The 27388-nt window shown below is 41.6% G+C and overlaps 1 protein-coding gene across 1 annotated transcript; it reads right to left on the bottom strand.

Moving 5' to 3' along the window:
* Window positions 1-28: 28 nt before the first annotated feature.
* On the bottom strand, window positions 29-26834 carry PITPNA (phosphatidylinositol transfer protein alpha). Its single transcript, XM_049802758.1, has 11 exons — window positions 26700-26834; window positions 21402-21432; window positions 15008-15153; window positions 14317-14416; window positions 9696-9770; window positions 9233-9316; window positions 7758-7835; window positions 6716-6826; window positions 4956-5078; window positions 4149-4218; window positions 29-2828 (listed from the first exon to the last, which is right to left on the bottom strand). The coding sequence occupies exons 1-10, from the start codon at window positions 26717-26719 to the stop codon at window positions 4171-4173; spliced, it is 816 nt and encodes a 271-aa protein (XP_049658715.1). The 5' UTR covers window positions 26720-26834; the 3' UTR covers window positions 29-2828; window positions 4149-4170.
* Between the last annotated feature and the right edge of the window lie 554 nt (window positions 26835-27388).

Here is a 27388-nt window from a genome sequence, read left to right as displayed (position 1 = left end):
CAACACAAAAGGAGGCGGAGGCGTAAAGCTCTGTCTAGTATTTTATTAGATTTCGTTTCCAATATGCCTGTATTGGAAGATTTAGGAGACAAAAAAGGCACAAACTCACATTTAAAGAAACAACGAGATAACCTAACCCATTCTACAAAGTGTGTGTTGCCAAAGGAAAGAGCACGATGAACCCATCAGAACGTGTCGGGGAGGCCCAGCAGGATGAACCCAGCCGGGTGCAGAGCAGGGGTGCGGGGCAAGCGACCCCGCCAGCAAGCCGGCCCGACCCAGGCAGCGGCGAGGCGTCTGCCTCAGGACCCCCGAACCCACCCAGCGTGGGTGGGAGAGAGGGTCGCGGCACAACCGCCGCCCTAGAACAGACAAACAGCCCAGCGATAATCCCTCCGGGAGCCGGCAGGTTGAGGGGTTCTTGCCAAAGCCCACGAGAGACACAGCACGGTAATGCTGTGTGATCTTCGCTATGCTCGCTAGCAGGAACCAAGCATCGAGACTCAAAGATCATTATAGGGTTTGTCTATCCCAAGGCTGAGGGATGCTTCACTTTGGATTAAATTGGGAGGAAAGAAAGCAGGGGGCAGGGAGGGGGGGGGGAAGTATTCAGGCTGGAGTTCCTGCGGGGGTTTTTTCCCCCAGTTTTTCCACTAATCAGGAAAGCTTTGTGTAAAAGCTCTTACTCTGAAATCAGAGGATCAAAAAAGGATTGCATGGTGGAATGTTACAATCTGCTTCCATAGCGATTAGTGTCATCGGACAGAAAGCCTCTTGGATAACACAAATTGAAAGAACAAGAGTGCTATGTGTATTCTCAGTTTGCCCTCAAGTGTAAGAATCCCTCACAATGTAACCAACAAACATGTGAACAGAAGTCAGTGCATAAATTCTCAGTTAAAAATACTTTAAACTGAAAGAACTGTAACTGGGGCCTACACTCCTAGAATACTTCTTGGAACAGCTACAGAAGATGCCACGAAACATCCTGGTCCCAAATAGCCTTACAGATTAAAATTTAGTTTCTTCACCTATTTTACAATAAATTTGATTTACTTCTGCCTGGTGAGATTGCTAAAAATCCCTCAAACCCCACCCCCACCCCGCAAAACCGTCTGAGGTCACTGAGAAGAGCCTGCCAGAGTTACTGGTACAATTCAGAGCTTATTGCACTTAGACATGAGTAAGGCAAAATAACAAACTAAAAATAAAGGGATAAACTGCCCCCTCCCCAGAAACCAAACGCCATCCTCTTCCTCCAGAGCACGCCTCATCTTCCCTCGCACTGAAAACAGTTCAGATCCCAGCACATGCTTGTTCAGCGTGGCATGGGATCATTTCAGGATCTCCTGCTTGCAGGAATGCGAAGGGCTGAAGGAGTCGGATGTGTTACAGAATGCCAAGAAGACTCCTCAAAAGTGGTAATACACCCACGACTGTGTTGGCATTCAGTATTTCGTGTTAGTGCCACCAAACACAGAAGTGGAACATAGAGTGATTACTACTAGGAAAAAAAAAAAAAAAAGAAAAATCAAACATTGGGCCTTAGGCATAAGCAAAGAAATTGGTTTTTTTCTCATATGTATTTAATAAAGCAGCAGTTCTTTGATTCTGTTCTGCTTATTTGATTGTCTAAAGCTGATACCAACATAAGGATAGTTACAGTAAGTATTTGAGTTCATTAAATAACCAGAGCTCTTTACATTGTTTAACAGTATCCTTTGTGATCTGTAACTGACGGATATCCTAGAAAACAACTGCAGTTTTTTATAAGTTGCTTTTTTATAGCACGAAAGGAGATATTTTAGTCAGTCTTGCAATGGGAAGAATATTATTGCTGAGCAGAACCACGACCCAGGCACCTGGAGGTAATCAGATACCAAGACTTCACTTGTACACCAGCTTTTGCTACATCCCAATTTGTCCAGGGAGAATCTCATTATTATTAGTCAAAATAATTTTAGCTTTGTAAGTTATGGGAAGTCTTAGTAAATAAAGAACCAGGAAGTTGCAACATATGTCAAGCAACTTTTCATAATGGTTTTGTAAGACTGACACACACAGCTGAAGGACAACATAGCTACATGGGCCAAAGGGACCATGTACCACTAAATTGAAACTCAATAGTTACGTGCTGAAGGCCCTAGTGTGGGGACACTGAATGCAGCTTCTGTGCAGTCTTTAATTCATGTATACTAAGACAAAATGAAGTAATGCTGTGCAGAAGCCACATATCACGATTCATCGCAGACCAAGAACTATATCTGGCTACTCATGATTATGTATTCAGATTACATGCCATTAAATTTCTTACCCTGGGAGCAAGGGTCAGAGCATAGAATTTTGTGGAATAGTTTTGCACTCTAAAATACTGACAGTTTCCCTCTCCAAATAGACATTCAAAGAATGGTGAAGGGCTGGGCAGGAACAAAGGTGGCAGTTTATCCCACTTGGAAAAAAATTAAAAAAGAAAAAAAAATTCTAAGTCACCACATCACAAGACTATTTTAGCTAAAAATGCCACTTGGAAATCAAACAGGGCCACATGGAAATTGGTCTGAACACAATGAAAAAAAGGAGGGAGGAGTCGTAAATACAGCGATCTCTAAGTCACACGTTTCCAAGGAGCTACCTCCTTTGTATACGTGCTAACATTGGAGTGCTTAGTACCAGACGGTCTATTTGCTCACAATATTAAGGGGCATCTAGAATTAGCTATGGGAGATTTAAAATCGCCTGCCGATTGGATATAGAAAGGCTTGATCCAGAGATGGTCCGTCAGTCAAGAGTGTGGATTCCCCGGGCCTTCCTGACGACTGTCTTGCAAACTAAAATAAACAGACAACAGGAAAACATTTTAGAACGACCTTGGAAGAGCAGTGTGCCAAAAGAAGCGTCAGACTGAACCTTCAGAACACAAATGTGAGAGACACTGTCACCAGTGCAGACAATGGCAATACACCACTGCATCATTACATTTCAGCACTAATCCAGAGCAGAATTTCCAACACAGCCCAAGAATGACAAACAGAAATTGCCATTTAAACAATCTAACAAGTCCAGAGGCTACAATTGAGAAGACCACCAACTCATTTCTCTTCAAAACTAGAGTAAAAGTGAATGAAGAGGAAACTAAAAAGGTTTAACTTGCATTAAAGAATTAAAATATATCTATCAGAAGATACCCCTTCAGACACTCCCTCACCTTATGTTCCCCACTTACCACCAAACAACCAGCAGGTAACAGAGGACAAGCAGAGGTAAACAGTCCTTGAGAAGGCTGTCGTTCTGCCCCACCCCATTCTTTCCAAGGATAGCTAGGATGGCATTTTACTGCCCTAGAAAAGTTGTGGCTAGTAACTTGGACTTCTCTACATTAATGGACAATCTCTTCTTTCTCCTTGCCTTCTTACTTCCTTAATACTATACCACATTTTTGTACAGTGTGTAAGAAAAATTCACCAAAACCAAACCCCAAATTGATTACACAATTTAACAGAATAAGGTTCAACATTCTCAGCACTGTTTATAAGTTATCATCCAGCATGCTGTCTAGAACACAGCTTAGGGATTTGGCCAACAAAGACAAATTCATATATGCTGTCCAGTATGATAGTCCCTCCTCTGCCAAGTTAGCATACTCATAGTGAAAGAGATGAAAACCAAGTCAACAGCTTTAAAATTGTCATTGCTGTTTCTCCTGCAATGTGCAAGTATTGGTCCAGACCTTGGTCCATTAGTAAATACTGTTAACAAACAACGTGAGAAATATATTCCAGTCATATTTGCAAGGAATTTTCAATTTCCAAATGCATTCTAAGTATTTGCAAGTCCAACCTATTCTTTCAGGACTGACAAAAGTTTCTCTGCAAGTCATGGAAAGTAACACATGCATTGCAGAAATAAGAATAGCCGTAAAGTCTACAAAATGTTCTAACACATTTTTCTTAGACTTTTCACTCAGACATTTCTTTAGAATAGTTCTGAAACAAGACACTAAACTCACTTTTCAGCCTGTCAGTGAAACAGGTTCACTTTAAAAACAATTAATACCACAGATTTGCCTGCCAGAAGCTATGAACAAGATAATTTCTTACCCAAATGTATTTTTTCTCCTAAATAGAGCAATACAGAGTTTTGATACCTACAGTGCACAAGGAAGAGGTCATGTTAGTCATCTGCAGCCGTCATTCCTTTCACTGGATCTTTTTCTCTCATCTGAAAAAGGAAACACTATTCAAGTACTGATTCTCACATGATGTCATCTCAAAATTTATTGGTATGGAACACATTAAGCTACCTCCTTTATGCAAGACGCTGATTACACCTGAGCATCCCAAATCAGTGTTTGTGAATATGCACATGCAGGCACCATTTTTGGTTAAGCTGCAGGTCTGCTAGAGATCTGGAACCATTATCCAAAGGGCAGAGTGTACAAGAAACTATAATGAAATATCCTGAGGCATGAAGGAAGAGAAGGGTGCAGTGCAGGACACAAATCATAGAACAATATACTCATTATTACCAAATTTGTGTTTCTAACAGTAAGAACCCTGTTACATATCCCCACTACCTGCTTATAATACTTAGAGGTAAAAATCCTTTTACTGAACTGGTTTTTGGTAACCAACGAGGACAAAAATTCAGCTTCAGGTAAAAGCTAATAGAAGATATTAAAGCAGTAAATGAATCATTGCCACTCATACCCTCATTACCTGTGGTTCAATACATTTATTGGCTCAACAACAAACAGAAGGAGAAGTCCATAATGATTAGGAGGAGATGCCAGCACCACAGAGTCATAGCCAATCATTCAAACCACAAGCAGCATGACCTAAATAGCAGGAGGACAATACACACAATGCTATGACAATGCAGCAGTCTTTCCTCTCTCTACTGTACTGGATAGAAACAGTTCCTCGCATAACCTACACCTGCCCTGCTTTTCCACTGACCTCATCCAGCTGTCTCTTGGTCTCATCCTCCATCCTACGAATGTCCTCCATAGTCAGATCAACCCACTTATCAAGCCAGCAAAAGAGCTGCCGATGGAAGTTTGTGAAGAGACGCTTTTCTTGCTGCAAAAGGAGGAGGAATAAAACATACAAGCAAGCTTACTCATAGGGCAATTAATATGGATCTAACTGGATCATAACAATTTTCAGAGATGTGTACACTGAAGAACCAGCTCCCTCACCCACCTTTCTATATAGCTGCCACAATTGGAAACTGGAGCTAGCTAATTTTTATTCTTCTAACAGAATATCTAGAGCCTTGAATCCCCAGAGAAATGCATTTTTTTTTTCCAAGCCTAGACAGCAGCCTGCACAGAGCATTGAAAGAATTAGTGAATGCTTTAGTAATTTCCTTTGACTTGACAGTATTGTTCTGACTGAATAAAATGCTCCAGGTTGCGTTTACTTAGAGCACGATAGTTGGCCTGAAGGTGCAGAAAAAAGGAGAAACAGAATAAAAGTATTTTAAAAATAATCCTTGACTTGCTAAAAACTGGAGGTTAGCAAGTGTAAAGGGTTGACATGCACCTATCTTGCTTTTTTCTTTTGCAGTGACCTAAAAAAAGCCTAAACTTATTTTCCACAGTTTTTCAGCAGAGGTAACTAATGTGCACAAGCTGCTTCAAGTTAGGAGCAATTTATTTCCATTTTATAGGAGATAAGCTAGACAAAATCATTGTATAAGACAGGGATATACAATGCCTCTTGGAAAGTTCTCATTAAGGAAGGACACTTCAATTTTACCAATTATGATTTCACATCTGATAACTTACTCTCATCAAAAGCAGCTCGACTACTTTGACGCAAATGTGTAGCTGAAGAGACACTCATAAAGAGAAAGGGATTCAAGACACTGCTTTGTTCAGGGCTTTTGTTACAGGTATTTGAAATCCTGCAGCAGCATGGTCATTGCCCCCTAGAGTTCTTTTTAGATTATATCACCAGAGAATTGGTTTTGCAGAAGCAGCACTGTAGTTTATCAATATTAACCACTGAGAAGTCTCCATGATCTGAAGTCATAGGCATTTTACGAACATGGCATTGCCTGGAAAATTGCACGTACTGATTCCCAGGTCTAGCATCCTGCTGCAGTTCAGGGGTATGAACTCTGCCACAGAAAAAGCTCTTTTCGGGATACCGATGACTCATGTTTTAAGTTAATAAAGTTTCCCACCATCTGCTTATTTTTTAACACAGGTTTTTCAAGCATCAGACTAGGAGAAGAAAACATGACTAGAGCTCTACGACTTGCCAGAAAGATCCTCAGCTGATTAGGATCAGATAACTGAAGCTGTAGCTATCTCCCCACAAAAACATGTCTTGCCCTTGACCAAAATAACCCTAGCATACATGCATCATCCCATCATTCACAAATCAACTACCAAATGACCACAATTCTTAGGCTGATCTATTAAACAACACAAAACAGCTAGTTTACTTTTATACATTAGAGTGAAAGTGGTTCAATAGCCAATTCACAGATTAGCCAGCCATGCCCTTGGATTAGCAGCAAATTAAATCCAACTTTAACTGATTGCAGTATATCAGGCAGAGGCCTTGACTGTATTGCCTGAGGTGACATGACTGGACTTAATATCTCCAGGCAGCATACACTATTAGAAGAAGCTGAGGTGCTAAAGCAGATGGGAGATGAAACATGTCTCATTTCCACATCTTTCCCCATCAAAGAGCTCACTTACCTTCTGTATAAAGTTCTCAACTTTATTTTGCAGGCCCCACCACTTGAACTTGACTGTTACCAGTTTGTAAGCACACATGTATGGACAATCTGTCTGTTTCCCCAGCTCCTTCTGCAAAGACACAAAGATATTCACATCAGGACTCAGATCAAATGTCTCCAGGAAAGCAGCTCCTTCAGTTGTAACTGTGAAGTCTTTCCACAATTCCTCACAAACACCTTGCACCATTACACCTTGCCTTTTATTGACAAGTTTTGTCACATCTTTGCTCACCCCTTTTCCAGGATTTTAAAGCACATGATGAAAACAGACTCTAGTTTCCTCCACAGGTGGCCTTCCCTCCATTTTGAGGATGGACCATTCCTTCCTCTCCTCTGTTCTCCATTTTTCTTCCATTAAATTTATGTCTTTCAGTATCTTCACTGTTATGTCATGGCTACTTAGCTTCCTTAAAAGTTTTTTGACAAAGTCCCTATCTAAAACATTTTGGAAATAGATTACATCATCCGACTCATCCACAAAATTATCAAGCCTTAAAGAAAACTCCACAGGGTTTGTAAGGCAGACTTTCCTACTTCCTTTTACAGGCGCCATATCCACTCTTCCCAAATGAATCATATCAATCTCAGCTTCTACTAAATTTGCCTGCTAGACCTCAGATTTGCACACCCCAGATCCCACTCAGGGTCCATTTTAAAGACTGGTATCACATTTGCACTTCTAGAGTCTTCAGATTCCAAGGATTTAAGTGAAAGGTTAAACACTGCTGCTCATAGCTCAGCTATTTCATCCTTCAGTTCTCTTGGCTGAACCCTTGGGCTGAACACCAGACAGCTCTGGTGATTACTTGGAACTCATTCTATCTACGTCTACCAAACTCTTCCATTTCCTTTAACTTCAGAACAGATCACCAGCTGAGTTCTGCGTTTCCTTCTACAGAAACGAATCCAGTGTTTTACATAAGTATCTTTGGCTCCAAACCCCAGTATCTATACTTCAGTCACACAAGCTGATACAGTTCCTGAATTTGTGCAATACATACCTTCCAGTTGGGACCCAGAGGTCCACGTCCAGTCTTGACAGATTTAAATTTTGCTGGATCTTCTTCTGCCTTGTAATCCTATTGGACAGACACACAAGATTAAACACAAATTATCCTACTGCTACCCAGCTGCTCACTGTCACAAAGGATTTATTTTTCTGGTGGGCAAAGACTAACCTCTAACTGCCTTCTCAAGAGCTACTGTTTTCAGACTTCAACATTAGGTCAGGCACTCTTCAAGGAAACATATTTCTCCCCCCTGTGCTGTGTCCTAGACCTATGTGAAGAAGTGGTAACAAACTGATATGACCTTTGTAAGGACCCCTTTGGGGTAAGACTATCAGAAGATCTGTAAACCCCCAGGATAGGTTTCCTGTAACCACTCATTCTTTGGGAGCTAAACACTGCTGCTGCAGAAAATAGCTATGCTCTCTGGAGCTGCCATATCTAGTATTTTTCACAGCACTGTATCAGTATGATGCTCACATATTGCACACTATAGAAGACAAGTACAGTCAAAGTCACAGTACCACCAAAAAGAAAGAGGCATCAGTTTTGCCCCCTATTATACAGGAAATAATTTGCAGCACTCCCCTCCTGCATCTTGGATTAAGACTGGGGTGTGTGCTCTACTCCTACCCCCAATTCAATTAAAATGAAAACAAACTCAAATCATCATCAGTTTAGTGCTAAAAGTGATCAGCTGGTAGCATCTTCTTTGGGAGTCTTCTGCTCCAGGTGAATTTTCCTTGCTCTCTGACAGCATTTAATTCAGAGTTGTTTGTATTTGCAGATACAGCTTAGTAACTGCCTAACCTATCAGAATCAGATGCTACTTGTGTTCTAGCAATTAATCTTTACTGGAAAGAAAAGGTAAAATAAGTACTACTTCTAGTTTAATACCCAAGGCCAAGTTTGAGAGCAGGTAAATTAGCCATATTTGAATGGTATCAGAGATACTAAGTGGGCAAACTCAAACAACATTCCATTTTTATATATTTGGGGTTTTTTCCAGTACAGTACAGAAACATCGCTTAGTTTCTTACTAGAAACTGTAACTGAAACTACATCAACTGTAGTGATTCTTAGAACAAAGTATTAGCTACTTGATTTCAAGATATGCTTGTGAAGGCATGGGTCAGTTTCAAAGAGGAGGCAGTTTAAGTAAGATCCTGTATGGAAGGGGCAGTGTCATTTCTTCCTATTCAAGCATTATAATCAGCTGCAGTGCTGTAGAACTACATATATGCACTGTAAGGCTAAGCAACACATTTTACAGACAGTATTGACATAGCTTTTAAAAAAGAGCTCTTCCTCTAGCTTGCTTAAGCACTTTTAAGGAATGCCTTTCCTCCTCTTTCAATCCTCTCATTTTTCCTGTTATCTGCAACTATCCCTGGGAACACAGTTTGTACATTATCCCTCTTCTAGCACAAGGCCTCCCACACTAGAGAGCTCTTACCCACCTACCATACCTTGGGAAGTACTTGACTCCGATCAGCAATGTCTATATAAATAGCTTCTACATTCTTCCATACATCTGGCTCCAGTTTATGAACCTGCAGTGAAAGTACAAGACTAATGTAACTGATTCAACTACAGAACACTCCCATTCTAAGTTTGTAAAAAAAACGGATGGAGATGCAGACACCCAGTATTCCCCTTCCACGTACAGAGAGGACACCATGGTAAACACACAATACCAGACCTTCTAAAGAAGCAAAGGTGCTCACACAGAACAGGTGTCTAGGGGGACAATTTTATTGAGCATATATGAGAAGCCAACAGGAGAGAGTCTCTGCCTTGCTAGTGCAATAAGCATTTCAAATCCAGGAACACAGTGAATAGACAGTTCCACAAAGCAATTCTCTAATCTAGCATGGAAAGCAGCATTGTGACATTAAAGTGATGAATAAAATCCATGACACAAGTACTTACATTCTCTTGTGTTCCAAGATCTGATTTATGCCAGGTTTCAATTTTGATCAGGAAGTCATCCTTCATATACTCATTCTGTCATCAAAATAAAGCTTCTTATTATTCTTTGGATATACAACTTGTCTTCTTATTAGCTAGATAAGCATTAGGAAAGTCAACTCAAAGAATTATAAATAAACCACAAGTTGTTCACTGAAAAAACAAATTCCATTGTTTTAATGAAACATTTGGAGTTTATAAATAGCTTTTTCTTTAAATGACAATATCTGCCACTCTATTTAGAGTTTAGAAGGAGTAACATAAGTTAACCAGGCAGAAATTGTCTTTTCAAAGAGATTATTGATCTAGCACTGAGTACATATTTGGATGCAACTCTTCAAATGAAGAACAATATTAAACTGATGTTTTGAGAGCTTTTGACACATGAAAGGGAAGAGACAAGAAGCACAGTACTGCCAAGTAGGCATAAAACTTTCCATTTCTCATTATTACAGTGAGTAGAAAAGGACTTCCAAAGGTAACCCTATCCTCCCTCAAGGGAGTAGCAACAAAAGCACAAGCCAGTGCAACACTCAGCATGTAAAAAGGAAATATCAAATTCAGAAGACAGATTACTCAAAGGGACATAATGGTATGAGCTAACTTCCTTTTAATCAGTTTATCTAGGCAATGGTACATTCCCATTTGCAAAGCTGAGCATTGTTGCAGTAAAGAAAGATCTCTATCCCTAGTTGCAAAGTGTGTGTGGATATGCCACAGTTGGTAAGGGGGTTTAATCCACATGATCTTACGATTACAAAGGCTAAAGTGCCTTTAGCTCAGGCTAAAGAGCTGCTTATACCCAGAATGCTTCATTTCAGACATTACACATGCTTCCATAGATCATCAGTAAAAACCATACTTACTGTAATAACTGGTCCAAGAAATCAACACATGAAAAGAAAGAGATACAGTACTTTAGTGAAAAAAGAATGTACAGCAACCATCGCCCTCCTCCCACTATCAGCAAAACAAGGACAACTTCAGCTTCCCAGGGGGCTGCTGATACTACTGAGGAAAAAACCCTAGAAGTCCACAAAAAACAGCTGACTTCACCCCCTTCTCCTCTGGAAATTCCCAGACTTGGAGAAATGCAGAGGAGCAGCTATTAATTATGTACTGCCACTTCTGCTCTCTGGACTCCAGCCAGCTGGATGAGAAGATGGAATAAGCATGTTCAGCTGACAGCATTTTACCAATCCTTTCTCAGCTTGCAGATAAGAAACCTCTCCATAGTTCTGAAGCAAACACATGCTGGATTTCAAGCCGGTGCAGACCTCATTGCTCCTGCCCACAGTAACCAGACCCTCTGCATCTCTACTGCTCATGGTAACTAAACTCCCTGGGTAGTAAGACTCAATTATTCAAGACAGAAAAGCAATTAAAGATCCTGTAACAGTCAGCATCTGTTCTACCTGAGCCATCAAGAGTATGTTAGCAATTCTACTCAAAAATAAGGATGTTTGAAGCTACAGTTGAACTTTGTTGGTTTGTTCTGAAGTTTACCATGAGGGCTTTAATAATAAGCAATTTTGTTTTAAAGGTACTATTACAGTTTGTGAGTTTCCAAGCCAACATCCTGTAGACAGTACCATCCCATATCACCTATCATGCACATCCAGCTACCCTAATTGCCTACTGCTGGGCTTTGGACTGTTCTAAACCCCTAACAATTTGAAAATTGCTTTTTACAGCAATTTACAGAAGGCTAATTATTTAGACTGACATGTTGGGGTGGAGGGAGAGAACAAGCAAGCAGAGCTGAGGCTAATTTTTTAAAGGCTGAACTTCATCTCAAAGAACATTTCATTATTTCTGCAAGAAGGAGTTTTTTTCCTGCTAGTCCAAACAAAATGCTGAATAAACCAGCAGTAATTATAAACCAGAGCCTTCCCACCTTCCAATGACTATACACCATGACTATGCAGCTGCCTTAAAACAGGTTCCTTCACCTTCCTAGTTTCTTCTCTGTGGGCAAGACTCCTCATTTGTAAAGCAAACAAATTAATCTCTTTAGAAATGTCCATTAAAACTTAGATGCTCAGCTTGAGGTGTTACAGCATCAACTCCTACACATTTCAGTTGCAGTTACAACTTCTCAATTTCTTGACATTTGGCCACAGGCCATGCTGACACTCAGAAGAGTGGAACGCACATCGAATTGCTTTTCTAAAAACATTTAAGCAGCATTAAGTCAGACTGCAGAAAAGAACCAAGAACATTGTTCTCCCTAGCACCAGCCCATAGTTATAACTATTAGGCAATCCTCACTTCATTTTTACTGTAGAAGTTGTAAATGCATACAAGAGCAGTCTCATTTACAGTTCATACTCTCAAAGGAGCAAAGCACGGCTTCAATTCAAAGTACATAAAACCAACATATTACAGCACAAATAAGTATGCAGAATTGCAGAAAGGTATAAGCTAGGCATTTAAATTCTCTCAATCTGCAGTACTACTTTGTATATAATATGCATATTAAAGTAATAATTGAGCTTTTCAGAGGAGATATAGGGAAATGTAAGAAGGATGATCTCATATAATCAAAAAAATACCATGAGGCACAATTAACTAAAAGTACTGCTTTATTCAAATTTAAAAGGCTCTGTGTAGTAGCTGATGTGCAAGTAAGCAGTGCTGCAGAGAGCAGCATGCCAATATCACCTTGGTACAGGAGGGCACAAGCAGAAGTACCACTAACTCCTAAAGAGTGAAACCAGGTTTAGTTGTTACTATGTCCCTGGCTCTTAAATTTCAAATTCTAGTGAGAGGGCTTAAGCCAGCATGGCTTTTTATGTTGCACAAAGATTCACGAGGCCATCCAAGTGTTCTCATGCATGACCAAAATACCTGAGTATGTCCCAAAGTAGAATGATTATGCACAAGCCAGTCTGCACTACACACACGGGTTTTTCTCTGCCGCCCAATACTAACAAAAGAAGGTTTCAGCAACTTTTCTGAGCTTTTCTTGATTCATGTCAGGCTGGCAGATTCTCTAAACAGATTTGTCAACCTCCGCATAAAAACTGCCTTCTGCTCCAACCCCCACAACAAACCACTTTCTAACTCACATTATATTGGTGTTTATTACAGTTGAGAATTTTTTTTTTGTTATGTTATCATTTCTAGCATACCAAAATCTGAAATTTCTTCAACTGTGTTGTAAAGTCTTGTACTTGATTTTAGCATCATATTTTTTCCACTTAAGTAGAATTTTAGCAGTGTGTAACTGAAGGATAAGCAGCTAAGAGTGACAAAACAAGCTAACTCCATACCTTTGTTTCAGAAATTGGTAGAGAAGAAAAAGATGATGAGGAGGATATAGCTAGGCATTATGTCTAACAAAAACTACTGGAGTCAACTTAGACCCGTTTCCACAATCTAAAGAATTAATGAAATAACTGTCTGCATTTAAACCAGTTCAGTGTACTTAACATGGAAATAAACTAGACATTTACTAGCTAATTTAAGTAACATGCAGCAAGAAAACTGCATAAAAATGAGAAAAATAGGTTGTAAATAACTGTTTCAGCATCTTGAATTATGTGACACATTGAAAACTTATTCTGCAGCTGATGACAGTATCTGAATTTTGTATTTGAAATACCCATTCCACTAGAGTGCTGCATGTAATTTCACATACTGAAGTAATGTTATCCTCCCCTACTGCAAAGCTTTTTTCTTCTTTTAAAACACTTCATTTAAAATTCTCTTAAGTAAATTGTTGTATTTTCTGTATTGAATTTCAAGAACAGTTGGAATTTTTAAGTTTACAGTTCCCATAGTAACTGTACCACTACCAAATAGCAGAAAATGTATCCTTCAAAGATACAAACAGCATAAAACAGTCAAAATACTACGTAAGTTTGGAGGCAAAGTCAAATTTGTAGTTCCTACAGCAACAAAGACCAGAAAACCAGTAGTGGTTAAACATTGTGGCTGATAACTTCAGTGAGTAAATGCAGAAAATGAGTTTGACGTTATTTCACCACTTTGCATAGCTTCCAGAGCCTTACCCCAGACTTTACAAATGGATTCACTTTATGCTTGTTGGATGAGATTTGGATATCTGTGTCAAGCTCCCAACCCAGAAGCAACTGTAGCATTACCTGTTCAACCTTCACTAACCTCAGATCCTGCAATTGAGCAAATACCTATTGCATAACACTTGCTCCCATCAAACTGCACTAAGCAAGAGGCAACCAAAATCTTTCCTGTTCCCCTCTTGCATTTTACATTTTTTTTCCCACCAGTCTATGCTGCGCTTGAGTACATAAAATCATCCCTCTTATATTCATTTCACTAGTGTTACACATCTGTTCCTTTAGTAGGATTAACATCCGTTTCTTGGTCTGTTCTTTTCCACTGTCATTCATTAGCAGTACATCAGACAAGGGCATTTTTTTAAACTCCGCAGCACTGTATTTTGCTTTTCTGACCACAGAAAGAGCCTAGATAACAAAAATCTAAGATTTAAGAGCTGAAACAGCTTCCTTACTGGTTGCCTCCTTCCTTATTCCCTCCTACCCTTCCCCCCGCCCCCAAGAAACCAAAAAGCCAGCAATCCACAGTCCTTCCACACACACTCACCAGTTCTGCAGTAGGGATAGGCATTCCATGCTTTTTCATGTATATTCAGAGCTCCTTCAGGAGCCAGCATTCTCACAAACGTTGGCACTTTGCTGCAGAATTTGAAAATAGGAAGAAAGGCATCAATAAGGACTACATGTAATGAGAGCTATGGCCCACTCTGAGACAGGCAGAACATCACCTGAAAGGCAGATACTAGAGACTTGCACATGTGCACACTGGTGAAATTGGTGGGGTTCTCCCCACCCCCAGTATGATGATTTCCAGAGACTGCTGAATTGGACAGGTTAATCTGAACCTTCTTTACATAATGAAAGGAAAGAAAAAAAGAAGGGGGAAAAAAAAGGACGCCGAAAACAGGTTGAAATCTAGGAGGCATTTTGCTCTTTAGCCAAATTGAAGTATGAAAATACTGGGTAACAGGATCATATGTGCTTTGAAAAGCTCAGAGCCAGATTTTCTTGGGACAACAGCAATGCTTACAGGAGTGGATAGGTGTACCAGTGATGCTCACTTCCAGCTGTACTATGTGCCAGCTGCTGTTATACTCCTGTCTTACATCCATGTCTTTCAGCCTTTACACAATCTGTGATTTACACAGTCATGCAACCCTGTTGCATCTTCCTCCAGTTCCTCTTGGCCGACGAACCTCCCCAGCTCCAGGAATAAAATGTTTCACATACCTCTGTAAGTGGTAGATCTTGTGTGTGTACTGCCCACGCTCTCCATCTCTTTCGTAGGGTTCGTTTACCAGGACCTCCACTCCTTCTCCTCCACCAGTTTCATTTTTACTGGCTTCTGCCACAGAATACAGCTGTCCCACTTGATACTAAAGAAGTTAAAGACACATTATGATGATAGCTATAATTTAGCAGAAGTAATAACTTTACCAGAAGCAGCCATGGATAAATTTATTATCTGGGGAGAAGGCAGAGAAAAGGACATCCACTTGTGTGTCCAGATAAGCAGCTCTTTTAATGTCATTTTGATATAGAAAGCTTGAGTGGTAGTCAGGGGGAAAGCACTGCCAATAGGATAGTTACCTTTAACCCTTAAATCTTGAGCTCCAAACCAACACAAATTCAGGAGAAAGTAAAACAGATTAAAGGACCATCAGGGCAACATTTAAAGAAAACGCCAATGACCTCAGGCATACTGTAGCAAAATCCATTGGTTTTCCACTCTTTTTGGCCCACGGGTATCCCAATTGCTCAGGTCTAATGGAGAATAATGCACTGCTGTCCTAAATTAATAAGCATACATTACTTTATCCAAAAGAGTCCCAAAGAACTTCACATGAAGGTTTTTTACAAAGTTGAGGGTAGGAGGGAAGGGAGTGAAGAACTGCAGAAGGGAGACAGAAGATAAAGGGTACTTGCATGACCTAATTTAAGTGCTCTGAGAAACATACTTGTTAGATGTGCACAGCTTACCAGCCCATCAGAATCAAAGATGAGCATCCCCCTAGTGCAGTTCAAGAGTCAAAGATGAGCATCCCCCTAGTGCAGTTCAAGACAACTAAATAAGAAACTTGAAGTAAAGAGGGTATTTGCACCCGTGGGCTTTCCAGTGAAATGCTGCTACCTCTTAAGGCTGAATATACTGAAATTATCCTTTTTGGTCTTTATGACAAGGCCTACTAAGGTACTAACATGCTTAAACCTCTCTTGCCAAAATTGACACTATGATCAGATCGGGTTGTTTCTCGTCAGTGAACACCCCTTTCGCTCCTGAACCTACTTCAAAACTCTGTTCTGTCAGGTCCTCTACAACCAAGCCTTTTCTTTCTTCTCAACTATCTTTATCCAACTCCAAATGATGTTTTACCTCCACATAAATAAATCCATTCTGAAAACTTTATCTAATGAAATAACTGAAACAACTAGTGTACCAGATGACCAGTTGATCCATGCTGTCACTGGTCCCCCTATTATTTTTCCTACTACCTTCGTCTTGGGTTGGGTTTTTTCCTGTGTCACACTTCCTCTTAGCCACGAGCATTAAACCACTAACAGGGAGAGTACAGAATATCAACAAACAGTAAAATTCTTACATTAAGATAATTTTTCAGTCACTTGCAGACACTAACTTGGCAGCATTATTTCCCAGGAAATCACTCAAACTACTTGATACTATACAATCTCTTTCATAACAAGCGTGCCCAAACGTTTCACAGGGAACAGCAGAGGAAAAAATCAAGAATACAAGCAAAAGAGAACATTCTTCTCTGCAAAAGATGTAAACACTAATACACTCTTGCCTCTGGTAGCTAAAAAAAGGGGATGCAGAGCTCAGAAGAAACATGATCAAATGAAGAAAATTTACGCAGGTCTCTGAGGCGAAGTTAGGTGAGCAGACAAGGTTTGAGGATGAAGAAGCTAAAGCTTAAAGGAAGTGTTCAAGCTCAACAGAGTTAACTTTTCAGAATAGAAAGCAAGCAAAACAGCAACTGTTGCCAAAGGCAGTAGAGAGAGGCAGCCTGAAAGGGTAATCCACAAAGTGTTAGGCAACAGACGCGCAATGATTCAAAAAATAAAAGTCAAAACCCAAAAAAACTCCAAAAAATAACTACAAAGCAACGGAACACTGTTTAGGCCTTCCTCCTTTTCCCCAGCATAGCACTGTGCATCAGAATCAGGAATAGTGCTTACCACTCCCTACACTGAAACCCAGGCTGGAGAAGTGGATTACTGCTCTCAGCTGACAACCCAGAAATACTTCACTGGGCTGGTACATCTTCAGCAATGAAGGAAGATTTCTACAGTGGTTAAATTCTGTTGTCAGAGCATCCAAAATAAAAACAATACCCAAGCTCCATGGTGTTTTGTACCACCTGGTGCTAACAAAGACCAAGAAAACATTTATTCCTATTGGAAGAGTAGTAGATGGTAAGCCAAAGTAATAAGGCTAGATGTCCTGGCCCCCGTTAATCTGGGGCAGGGCAAAAAGCATACCAGACCACTTTCAAGCTAAGAGCAACAGCTCTGCTAGATCTCTCCAGAAGGTACTGGCCCAGGTTATACAAGCACCCCTCATTTGGCTGGACAGTTCCTGCACTGTCACCAGCAGATTGGGTTTCAGTCTGGATTTTGGGCTGCAGTACAACTCTCTGCCTTCTGACATTTCACACACTACATTGCTTTCCTTATGACTCCCTACAGATGACCCATACAAAACAAAATACTCACCTCCCTCCAGAAGAGCAAAACATGAGAGTTGCGAAATCTTAGAAGCAAGTTGATTTAGTAGAGTAAGAGCCACACGTACACGCATAGAGAAGAGAACTTATCATGAGTTTGGCAACTACAGCATTAGAGGGGAGGACCGAATGGCTTTGACTGCTTTGCAGCAAGTCTCAGGACAGGTCTCCAGGGGCACAAACTAATTCCTCTTAGTAACAGTCTCTCATTCATTCCTTCTCCCTTTTAAATACATGGGTCAAAGTTCAGACACTAAGAAGATAAGCCCTTTGGTTTGGCATCTTCACCATTTAATCTCCCCTGTTATTTCTGATCCTTTAATCACATTGATAAAAGAGGAAAAGGCCCAAATAAAACTCTCCCAACGAACAAATCCCACAGCATCTGCCTGCAAAAGTTAACAGAAAAACAGATTCTGGCTCCATGAAGCCCTAAGTGTCAGACAGATGCACCCTTGCAGACCTGAGAGCTCCAAAAAACCTTCTTCTCTTCTGCAAGAAGTCACTCTCTTGATCTGTGTCACAACACCTCTTATACAGCTGACAGTATATCTTCATTACACCAAATTTCTTTCAGAAGGCCTGATCTCAATACAGCCATCTTCAAGAACAGTTATTTTCCTGAAAGCCGCTTTGAACACAATTAATAAATAAGAGTTCTTTGTGTTTGGCAAGCTCCTTCCCATGTGAGACGAACAAAGAGGCAGCACAGAATGTGTACACACAGCTCTAATCCATACCAGCATTTCAAAGTGGCAGCTGGCAAGACACCCACACAGCCGCTCAAGTCCACGTTCTCAAAGTTGGCACTGTGCAACGCGACGTTGGTCGGAGTACAAGAGTAAAGGTTAGCACCCAAGATACAACAAGTTTTTTTCTTTTTGCTCCCTGCAGTGCGACAATGTATAAAACAACACAGGAGTGCAGCTTGGAGCCTGCACTTAAGCAGGATCACATTTTGGCAGAGTTTCCTAGTAGAAGACAGTCTGCTACAGTCTAACTCCTACATTCCAGCCTTCAAGTTTTAGTCATCACCACGGCTTCTCTTCCACTGTTTTGTTCCCATCTTAGCAGTTACTTGACTAACTATTCAGCATTGATCTCTATTAAGTCACATCTCCCCAGTGCCTTCCTGATCACTGGTGTTCTCTTGAATTCCTTACTATTCGTTAAGCTCTGCCTGCCAGGTGTGAGGGGACTGAATACAGAATCCCTGGCATATCACAGAATGACACAGAAGACTCCCTCAGCCCTACTACAATGCCTCAAAGTCATAATTAATTTAATTCCCTATCTTACACATTGGATCAGACTTTTGGCAACAATTTGCACGAAGGCATGAACTCTTAAGTCTTTTGAGCAAAAATTGTCCTTATTAAAGTGAAATCAGAAGTGCTCTTGCTAGCCAGAGATGCTTAATAAGCAGCTACACAGTCAAGAGCCACAACAAGTCTCCAGAGCCCTATTTAAGGGTTTTGTGCATAAGGAAACCCTTGAAAGCAATGAAGTTTAACAGCTGTTTTATAGTACTGACAGCAGTGTAGTGACCAAATGATGCACAGATCTGTCAGCATCTTTCCACACAGGAAGGGGGATGAAGCAATACACAAACCCAAAGCAGTAGTCATCCTTTGAGTTAATACTGGAAATAGCCTTTCTTCTTAAGCATACCTTTAGAACTACCATATCATGTAAGTACATATGCAAAGCTAAGCAAACTTTAGAACTCTTTCCACTTAGGGTTCCTGAAATCTGGCCTGTCACATGAGAACCACCAGACCTTCAAAAGGGGCATCACTCGGGGGACATGGTGACAATATGCAAGTTTGGGGAGAAATTAAGCTTGGTCAAGTTGGCGGTCTATCTACAATCCAAGCACATTAAGGTGTTCTCTCTAGTATTTTCATTCCTTCTCTTCTAATGATGTTTATTTGCTCTTTACTTTATCGACTTTTCAGCAGATTACTCAACTCCCTGGAACTCCTCCGATCCAGAGGAGAGGAATACACCTTCTGAAAGAGATGACCCCAGGGCATCCTCAGACGAGGAAGTTGCTGGAGACCAACAGATTTACATACCGCCCAAAACCTCAATTTTCCACACAGGCAGCCTACACACAAGGCTCAAACATGCCCAGCACTGAACAGCCAGCCAGGGAAGGAAAAGAGCATAGTGAGGGACTCGCTTTAACTGGATGAAGGTTAATCCCAGTATCAGAGAACTGATAAAAACCCTGTCCTGGGTTCCATCCAGTCTAACCCCCTCAAAGAAACAATCTGTATACTGATGCTTTGACTTTCCCTTTACATGGCTTGATACCTAGGAGGCATAACACTATGAGACAGGGATCCTGTTATTCAGACTAAGGTCTTCCGTTTATTGGGCTCTGGAGTGTCTTACCATTTACCCATAGCTTTCTCTAACTTGTAAGTTTGCATCCTTTGCTTACTTGATAAAGTTTACCATGTTAGTCCTTTCTTTGTCAAGGACGACCCCATACAAGTAGCACTCAGGCACAATAAAAGATCCAAACATCCCTACTCTAATACTTTAGTTGGACTTCTATTAAAACTGCTTGAAACAGATTCATGCAGAAAGCATATAAGCTACAGGTAAGGAGTAAGCAACAGACAGACTTTGGGCATTAACAGCCTCATTCTTGCACCAGCATAGAAGATAGACCTAAACCCACTTTCTGATCAGAGGTCTAGGCTTTTGGTCAGCATGTGATGCCTGTCACAGCAGACTGATCCACAGGAACAAGGAACTCAGCTTAGATGTTGCTTTTCTTTTACTAGCCAGCCTCATGGCTGCAGGAACACACTACATCAAGTTCTAAACTGTGTTCTGTCAAAAGAGTAGAGAGTTATAAAAGGGATATGCTTAAAACAGTGCTGCCATGATCCAGCTCACCACTGTCTATGCCACAGTAGCTGCTATATTCAGGGGAAATAAAGAAGAGTAAGAGTGCTATTATCGCAGCTCTCGCTAAGAGTTAGAACAAGCCCTTGACCAGAGCTCACAAACCAAAGGCTTACAGCCAAGGATCACAAGAGAAAAAAAAAAAAAAAAAGGTAAGAAGAAATCTACTACAGAAGTGCTATAGACTCAGTGACCCAGTCATTTCAATTTCTCATCTACCTTGCTAGCATGAACATTAAAAAATTGAAAACATTTATATGGTCAGATTCTCTGCAAGAGTGGTGTTCAATGCATAAGGGAGGAAAGGCAAGTTGCAGCTCTCAGAGAAAACAGCAGGGAATCGGCCACAGACTCTGCACAGCTATGCCATGGCCAGTCTGGTGATCAAAATCACCATGTCCGTTATAAACTAGACTTCTTCTCTCAATGAGAGCTTTACCTAAACAAAAAAAAAGTTTTCTTTCTGTAAGAGCTAGAGAAGGCAGGTCTTACAGAGTCCTATGAAAGATATACACAATGTTTCTTTTGCTATACCAGCCTCACAAATCAGAAGAAATTGTTGATCTTTGTCTCAGAGTTTAAAACAAAAGAGTTCCAGCAAAACACAGTTTAAAGGCTAATTTGAATTTGTACTAAAGCTTCCTCTTCAAGTTAAAAAAATAGAAAAAAGAACAATAGTATTAATCAAAAGGAAACTGCACTTCAGAACAGCCTGACAAGTCAAGATTTGTAATCAACATATCTGAAAGTACTTTATAAGAGAGATAATCAGTACCCTCAGGCTTAAAGAAATTCAATTATTTGGTCAAAATGATGGTGAATGAGTAACAGCTCACAGGGGTCTCGAAGACAACTATATCCTTCTCTTGCATTTCCAGTTTTTGCTCATACAAACTGCTTTGATCACAAGTTTATTTACAGTCCTAAAGAAAGGAAGCAAGAAGAAAAGGACTTACCTCCTCCACAGACACAGGCAGGATAACACGGCTGAAAAGGGAATACAGAAACAGAAAGTTAACAAATATCTCCACAGTGGCAAAATTTACAGGACACATTCCTCACTGCAATTGCTACACAGCTCTCCTCTCCCTCCAGTATTCCAGCATCCACCTAGTGCTAGCATCTCTAGGGCTTACTCTTTAGTCCCAAGACTATTTATATAATAGCCTCAAAGAGAATCAATACATGATAGAGCATAATTGCAATCCCGTACTAAAACTATAATTCTCATTGACCCTTACTGGTAATACCTTACCAGCCTACAAATGTACACAGTATCAAAACACTTTCATGTTCCTTCTCACTACATCCTTTCAACAGTCACATCTTATTTCTCGTCAAGTTGTTGTAGAGTGTTGTTATGTACTTCAACAATTTTGCAGAGGTCTGTGATAGTCACAAGCCATTGCACAATTTGCTTCTATGTCCTATCCAGTAGGAAACAACACTAAATAGAGAGCTATACAGAAGGCTTTCTCAGAGCTGACTGCAAAGGAAGGTGTTGCCATTTCTGTACATGAGTCACCTTTTTTCTCATTGTGGTTTCCTGAATTCCTCTTAGAATTAACTGGCTGGACTACAGAGCAAAAACTGCCAGAAGTCACGCTGAGATTTTTTGAAAAAGACAAGAATAAAACTAAATTGAAAGCTGATAAAAATGCATGCATGTTAAGGCCTTTAAAAATATTATATCTATCTCCAAAACTAGATTTGTATTTGACTTCTGCTTTCAGTAAGGATGATGTTGAAACAAGGAAACAAAGCCAGATACAGATATGAAATGGATATGGCTACCATGGGTGGAAGAATTCCCAATTCTTTGGGAATTAGTCTCAAAGAAATTAGGATCTAATGGGATGAGGAAAAAGTCCTCTTTATCAAAAAACTGATTTTTAAAAAGCAATACTGGTGAAAATCTTTTTTTTTTTTTTCCCTACACTAGAGGAATGTTACCAGCAAGACACCACAAGAACAAACTGTAAGAGTGGCAAAAGTTTACAGATTATGCAAGATTACTTCTGACAGCAACACTTTATGCTGGCTGCAAAGTACTGCAGAAAGAGCTACTGAGAACTACAGGTGAAGTTCAGTGTCAATAAAAGCAGAATAATGCACTATAGGCACTCGTTTTTCCCAAACACATGGCATTAACGAGCCTCAAGTTAGCTATCACCAACAAATACTTGTGTTCTTAGGGAAAAGCATGGGAAACATCAGCTCAGCAGCAGTTCAAAAGTAAACACAACACACATACACACAAAAAAAGACAGTTATGCCGCTACAATCTTTCATGCATCAACATCTTGAATATTGCGTATAGTTCTGATCACCTCATCTCAAAGATGATACAGAACAAGCGAAGGAAGGTAAAAAAGATGATTGGAGATGGGAAAGAGAAGAAAGTAGTCAGACCAGGCTTTGCAGCTTGGAAGAAAAAACAGCTAAAGGTTTAAGATATGGTAGAGCATTAGAGAGTCATGAATGGTGTGAAAAAGTGAATGGAGAAGGAACAAGTACTATGTCTTATAATAGAACAACTCAGGAAAGAATAAAAATCATTAGGCAACAAATGACCAATCAAGTGTACTTCTTTACATCATGCATACTTAAGTTATGGGATTCCTTGCCAAACACAAGAAGTATAAGCAATTTTAAAATGGGATTTGATCAATTCATGGAAGTCCATATGCCACTTACCGGTAGGATATACTGAACAACCATCATCACCATTTATATATTGTTTCCTAAAAATACCTGCTAGAAGGCAAGATGGAAGAGGACCTTTTGTCCAATTCAGTATGGTATTCATTACATAAGGGAGAACAAAAAAAAGAAAATTGATTTCCACAGGTAGACATTAGGTTAGTTAACTGGATAAAATGATAAAATGGTAACAATGAAAAGAGGGGTAGGACGATAAGAAAAGGCCAAAGACCAAGAAATGGAAGAAACAAGGGCTTTGGAATGGAGTTCAAATATTTTTCTTTAGAAAACCTGGCGTAAAAAGATTGATGTAAGCTAATGAAATTCCATTTAGGAAACTGGAAGACACTAGATCTGAGTATTATCTTGAGTTGAATGTTCATGAACAGAGAAACAGAAACACAAAGAAGTTAAATAGTTTACAATTCATTTAGCTCAGCAAACCAAGAATGCAGGGGGTGACTAACACTTATAGGTAGTCAAGTGATAAAGAAGGAGGAGGGAAGACTACTCAAGAGGATCCAGAGCAAAAGCTTTGCAGGAGCAGCAGTGAGAACAAAGACTCCTAACTTTGTGACAGAACTTGATCAACTTAGGAGAAATTAAACGACATGGTTGCCTGCCATATCAAAGGCTTGAAAATGATGAAGAACATTTAAGATCCCTCCTAGATTAAAATCTGCTTCAAATGACAGCAAAGGGAAGTACAGCTGCAGAGAAGGTCAGTGTCATCATCACTTCACAGGAAAGGGAAGTGAGTCTCTATACTCTGATTCTCCTCAAGGTCTTCCGATGCAGTTTAAATCAAAATAAAGAGAGCAAGCAAGACCTCAACAAGCATGTACAAACCCTGAAACAAAAAAAAAATACAATCAAACAAATGAACAAAACCCATGCAGCTTATCTGTAGCATGGATGGGTAGAAATGAAAGATAAGTCTGAAAGACTGATAGGACATCAAATAAAAACATTAAAGCTATCCCTGCATAACCACCAGTACAAGAAGCTGTAAAGATTATACAGATTGTCTGACAATAAAAGATGTGACATCAGGTTTTTGTTATATTGTTCTATTTCTGTAACATCTCCTAAAATACCCATGGAGCACATAACAATACCCATTTGATTTAGTAGGGTGGATCACAAGGGGTCACAGAGATGGAAGAATAATCTGCTTAGATGACATGCAGTTACAGCGCACTTATATTTTTACCACCGACACTAGATAGGCAGTAAGGTACTTGTATGCAGTGTTGGGGCAACCAGAACTAATCAAACAATAGCAGCAAAGTACTTCAAATACCCAGGTCACACCAAAACAAGTAGTTTCTATATGCCTTAAACAACTGCTTCCTAGAACATGAGATTTAGTCAAAAAACATCTCAAATAGCATGTAAAATGGGCAACTTTCACAAACGACATCAAGGAAGATTTATACCAGAACCAATAGTGACGCAACTCGGAATGTGCAACTGTTAGAACTAGTTGGGAATCCCAAGAAGTCAACAAAAAATGCTCATTTCTAAAGTACAGTAGCAACCTTGACTGTCCTTACAGCCACACATGTCTTAATAAAGACACAAAGAAGGGAAGAAAAGAAACAGGACAACATAGCTGATGATAAGACTTTAAAAGTTTGGTGTCCTTTCTAAAAATAGAAAGGGAAGCCTGTAAAAAGAAACAAGTTTAGTAATTCTTTTAACCTTTAGTCTTAACATTTACACTTCATGTTTTGTTTCTGAAACAGGCAGTATGAAAGACCAGTAGGTATGTTGATCTGGTGAGGTAAATTTTAATACCAAGTAAAATGACTTTTGGAAGCGATGCTCATCAAAATGAACTTTTCATAGTCTCAGAAATCTGAAAATTCAACGTACATATGTTCCTATCTTTACAAGATGCCCTGTAGGTATCATAGCTCACTGGCAAGCGAGCTTTACTGCAGTACAGGGCAAGAGATTGTAAGCAGAAGCATGAAAAAGATATATGAACGTGAATAGAAATAAACTAGAGATGCTATAAGAGGAAAAGTACATTAACCAAATTCATAGGAAAATATCAACCGAACAGATGTCGTCAAAGAAGTTAATTATCTTTTCATGCACCTGAAACTAAGCACTTAGCCCAGGTTTCTGCCTGCTATCCCGTTTAACACTACAGAAGGAACGGTGTCTCTTAAATTCTACACCCCTATTGTGGGACAAAAATAGCAGGAGTTTAAGGATTGGTGAAAAAAAAAAAAAAGTTAATCAAGTTTAAAGACAACTACAAGGATCAGTACAACCCTCAACATAGTCTTAATATTTAAATCCACACCATGGTCCATGATCTGGCAAAGTAACTGCTATAAAGAGGACACTGTCATGTAGGTAAACGTGTCTAAGAGAAGACCTGAAAACCCACTTTATCACTGGGATCACAGCTACCTTCTACAAAGGCGGGGGGTGGGGGGTGAGAGGGGTGGGGGGGAGGTGGGTGGAACAAGAAGTCTCTTCCATCAAAAGAAGTTTAAAAGCATAGAATGGACTTAACTTTGGAATGCACTTAAGTTAACCTTAAGAACTCAGGAAAGTGCAGTAGTACGCAGAGCTTGAAGACGCCTAGCCAAAGTGCACCAGTCCAAAAGAGCACACCACATTAGCAAGCATAAAGGAGCTGAACGAAAGACTACGAAAAGAAAAGCGACATGACTAATAGTTACACACACTCATGACAGATCGTCCAGCCTGTTTTCCACCCCTTTTCTCCCATCATGGGGCAGGACAACCGTGGCAGCCTCAGGGACAGCAAAGAACTCCAAGGTGAGGTTTCCACGTCAAAAAATATTTCGGAGCTATCTTATTTCTGGCACATTCACTCTTGTTGGGAGTCACTAGCTCGAAATTACACGGCTAAAGGAGAGGAGGGGGATCAAAACCAGGCTCGCCACTTAGCTCTCTTACAACGAGAAGGGGCCAAGATGCCACTGTCGCCGTCGTCCCCCCCCCGAAACCACCGCGCATTGACCCCGACTCCGGCAAGGCCCTTGGTACCATCAGTCCCGTCCCCCCCTCCGGGGCCACTGGGAACGTCCTCCCCCCATCCAGTGCGGCGCCGGCGGCGAGAACAAGGGCCCGGGGAGGCCGGGGGGGGGTAGGAAGCAACCGGGCCGCCCGCCGTAGGGCTCCCCGAGCCGCCCGGCCGGGCACCGGAGAGCCGCAGCGTCGTTCCACAGAGGGAGGGGGACAGCGGGAGGCCGGTGGCCGCCGGTTAGCCCAAGCGGAGGGTGCCGCTGGCAGCCACCGGCTACCCGGGGCGTCCCCCCCGCTCCCCGCCGCCACCGTGACCTTCACTCCCGCCCCCACCGGCACCGCGGCCCTCACACAGCGCTCCCCCCCCCCTCCGCGGCCCCACGACGGCCGCACTGCAGGGCAAGGCCGGGCTCCCCCCCACCCCACCCCGCGGCTAGTCACCGCGCCAGGCCCGGACGAGCGCCGCCGGGAGCGAATGGGGATGACCGGGACACCGGTCGGGTGAAGGGGGTGGGGGCCGGGAAGCTCCCCGCACTCACTATTCCTTGATGAGCACCATGGCGGCGCCGCCGCGCGCCTGCCTGCTTCCCGCCCGGGACGGCCCCGCTGAAGGTGACAGACGCCTCCCGGCCGCTCCGCTGAACCGCGCCGCACCGGGACGGGGAGGGGAGGGGGGGAAAAGGGAGGGGGAGGGAGGCCGGGGCGGCGGGAGCAGGGGCGGGGCGTTTCTGCGGCAACGGCTGCGTCACGGCGCCACGCAAGCGTCTTTACCTCACAGCAGCAGCAGCAGCAGCAGCGGGGCGCGCGCGCGGACGTTGCCCGCCGGGTGAGGGGTGGGTGGGTGGCCGGGAAGCAGGCGCGAGACCTTCCCGCCTTCCCCGCCGGGTCGGGCGCGAGCGTTTACCTTAGGGCGCTCCCACCGCTCTCCGCTCCCTCACCCCCCCGCCTCCTCCGCCACAGCCCGGCGTGAGGGAGACACGTTCCTCAGCGCTAACACTCGCTCCTCGGGGTTTGCGGCACGTTTGGTCGGTGACTAAAAGCCCCCCTCATTTTGAAAGGTGGGGAGGAGGGCTGGCAGAGGCAGGGTTGACGAGGGCAACAAAGTTGGTGAGGGGCCTGGAGCACAAGTCTTCCTGAGAAACGGCTGAGGGAACTGGGGTTATTTAGTCTGGAGAAAAGGCTGAGGGGAGACCTTCTCGCTCTCTACAACTAACTGAAGGGGGGTTGT

Source organism: Accipiter gentilis, chromosome 6 (assembly GCF_929443795.1).
Source record: "Accipiter gentilis chromosome 6, bAccGen1.1, whole genome shotgun sequence".
Lineage (NCBI taxonomy): Eukaryota > Metazoa > Chordata > Aves > Accipitriformes > Accipitridae > Astur > Astur gentilis.
Note: the sequence above shows the minus strand (reverse complement) of the source record. Positions and strands in the feature narration are given on the sequence as shown.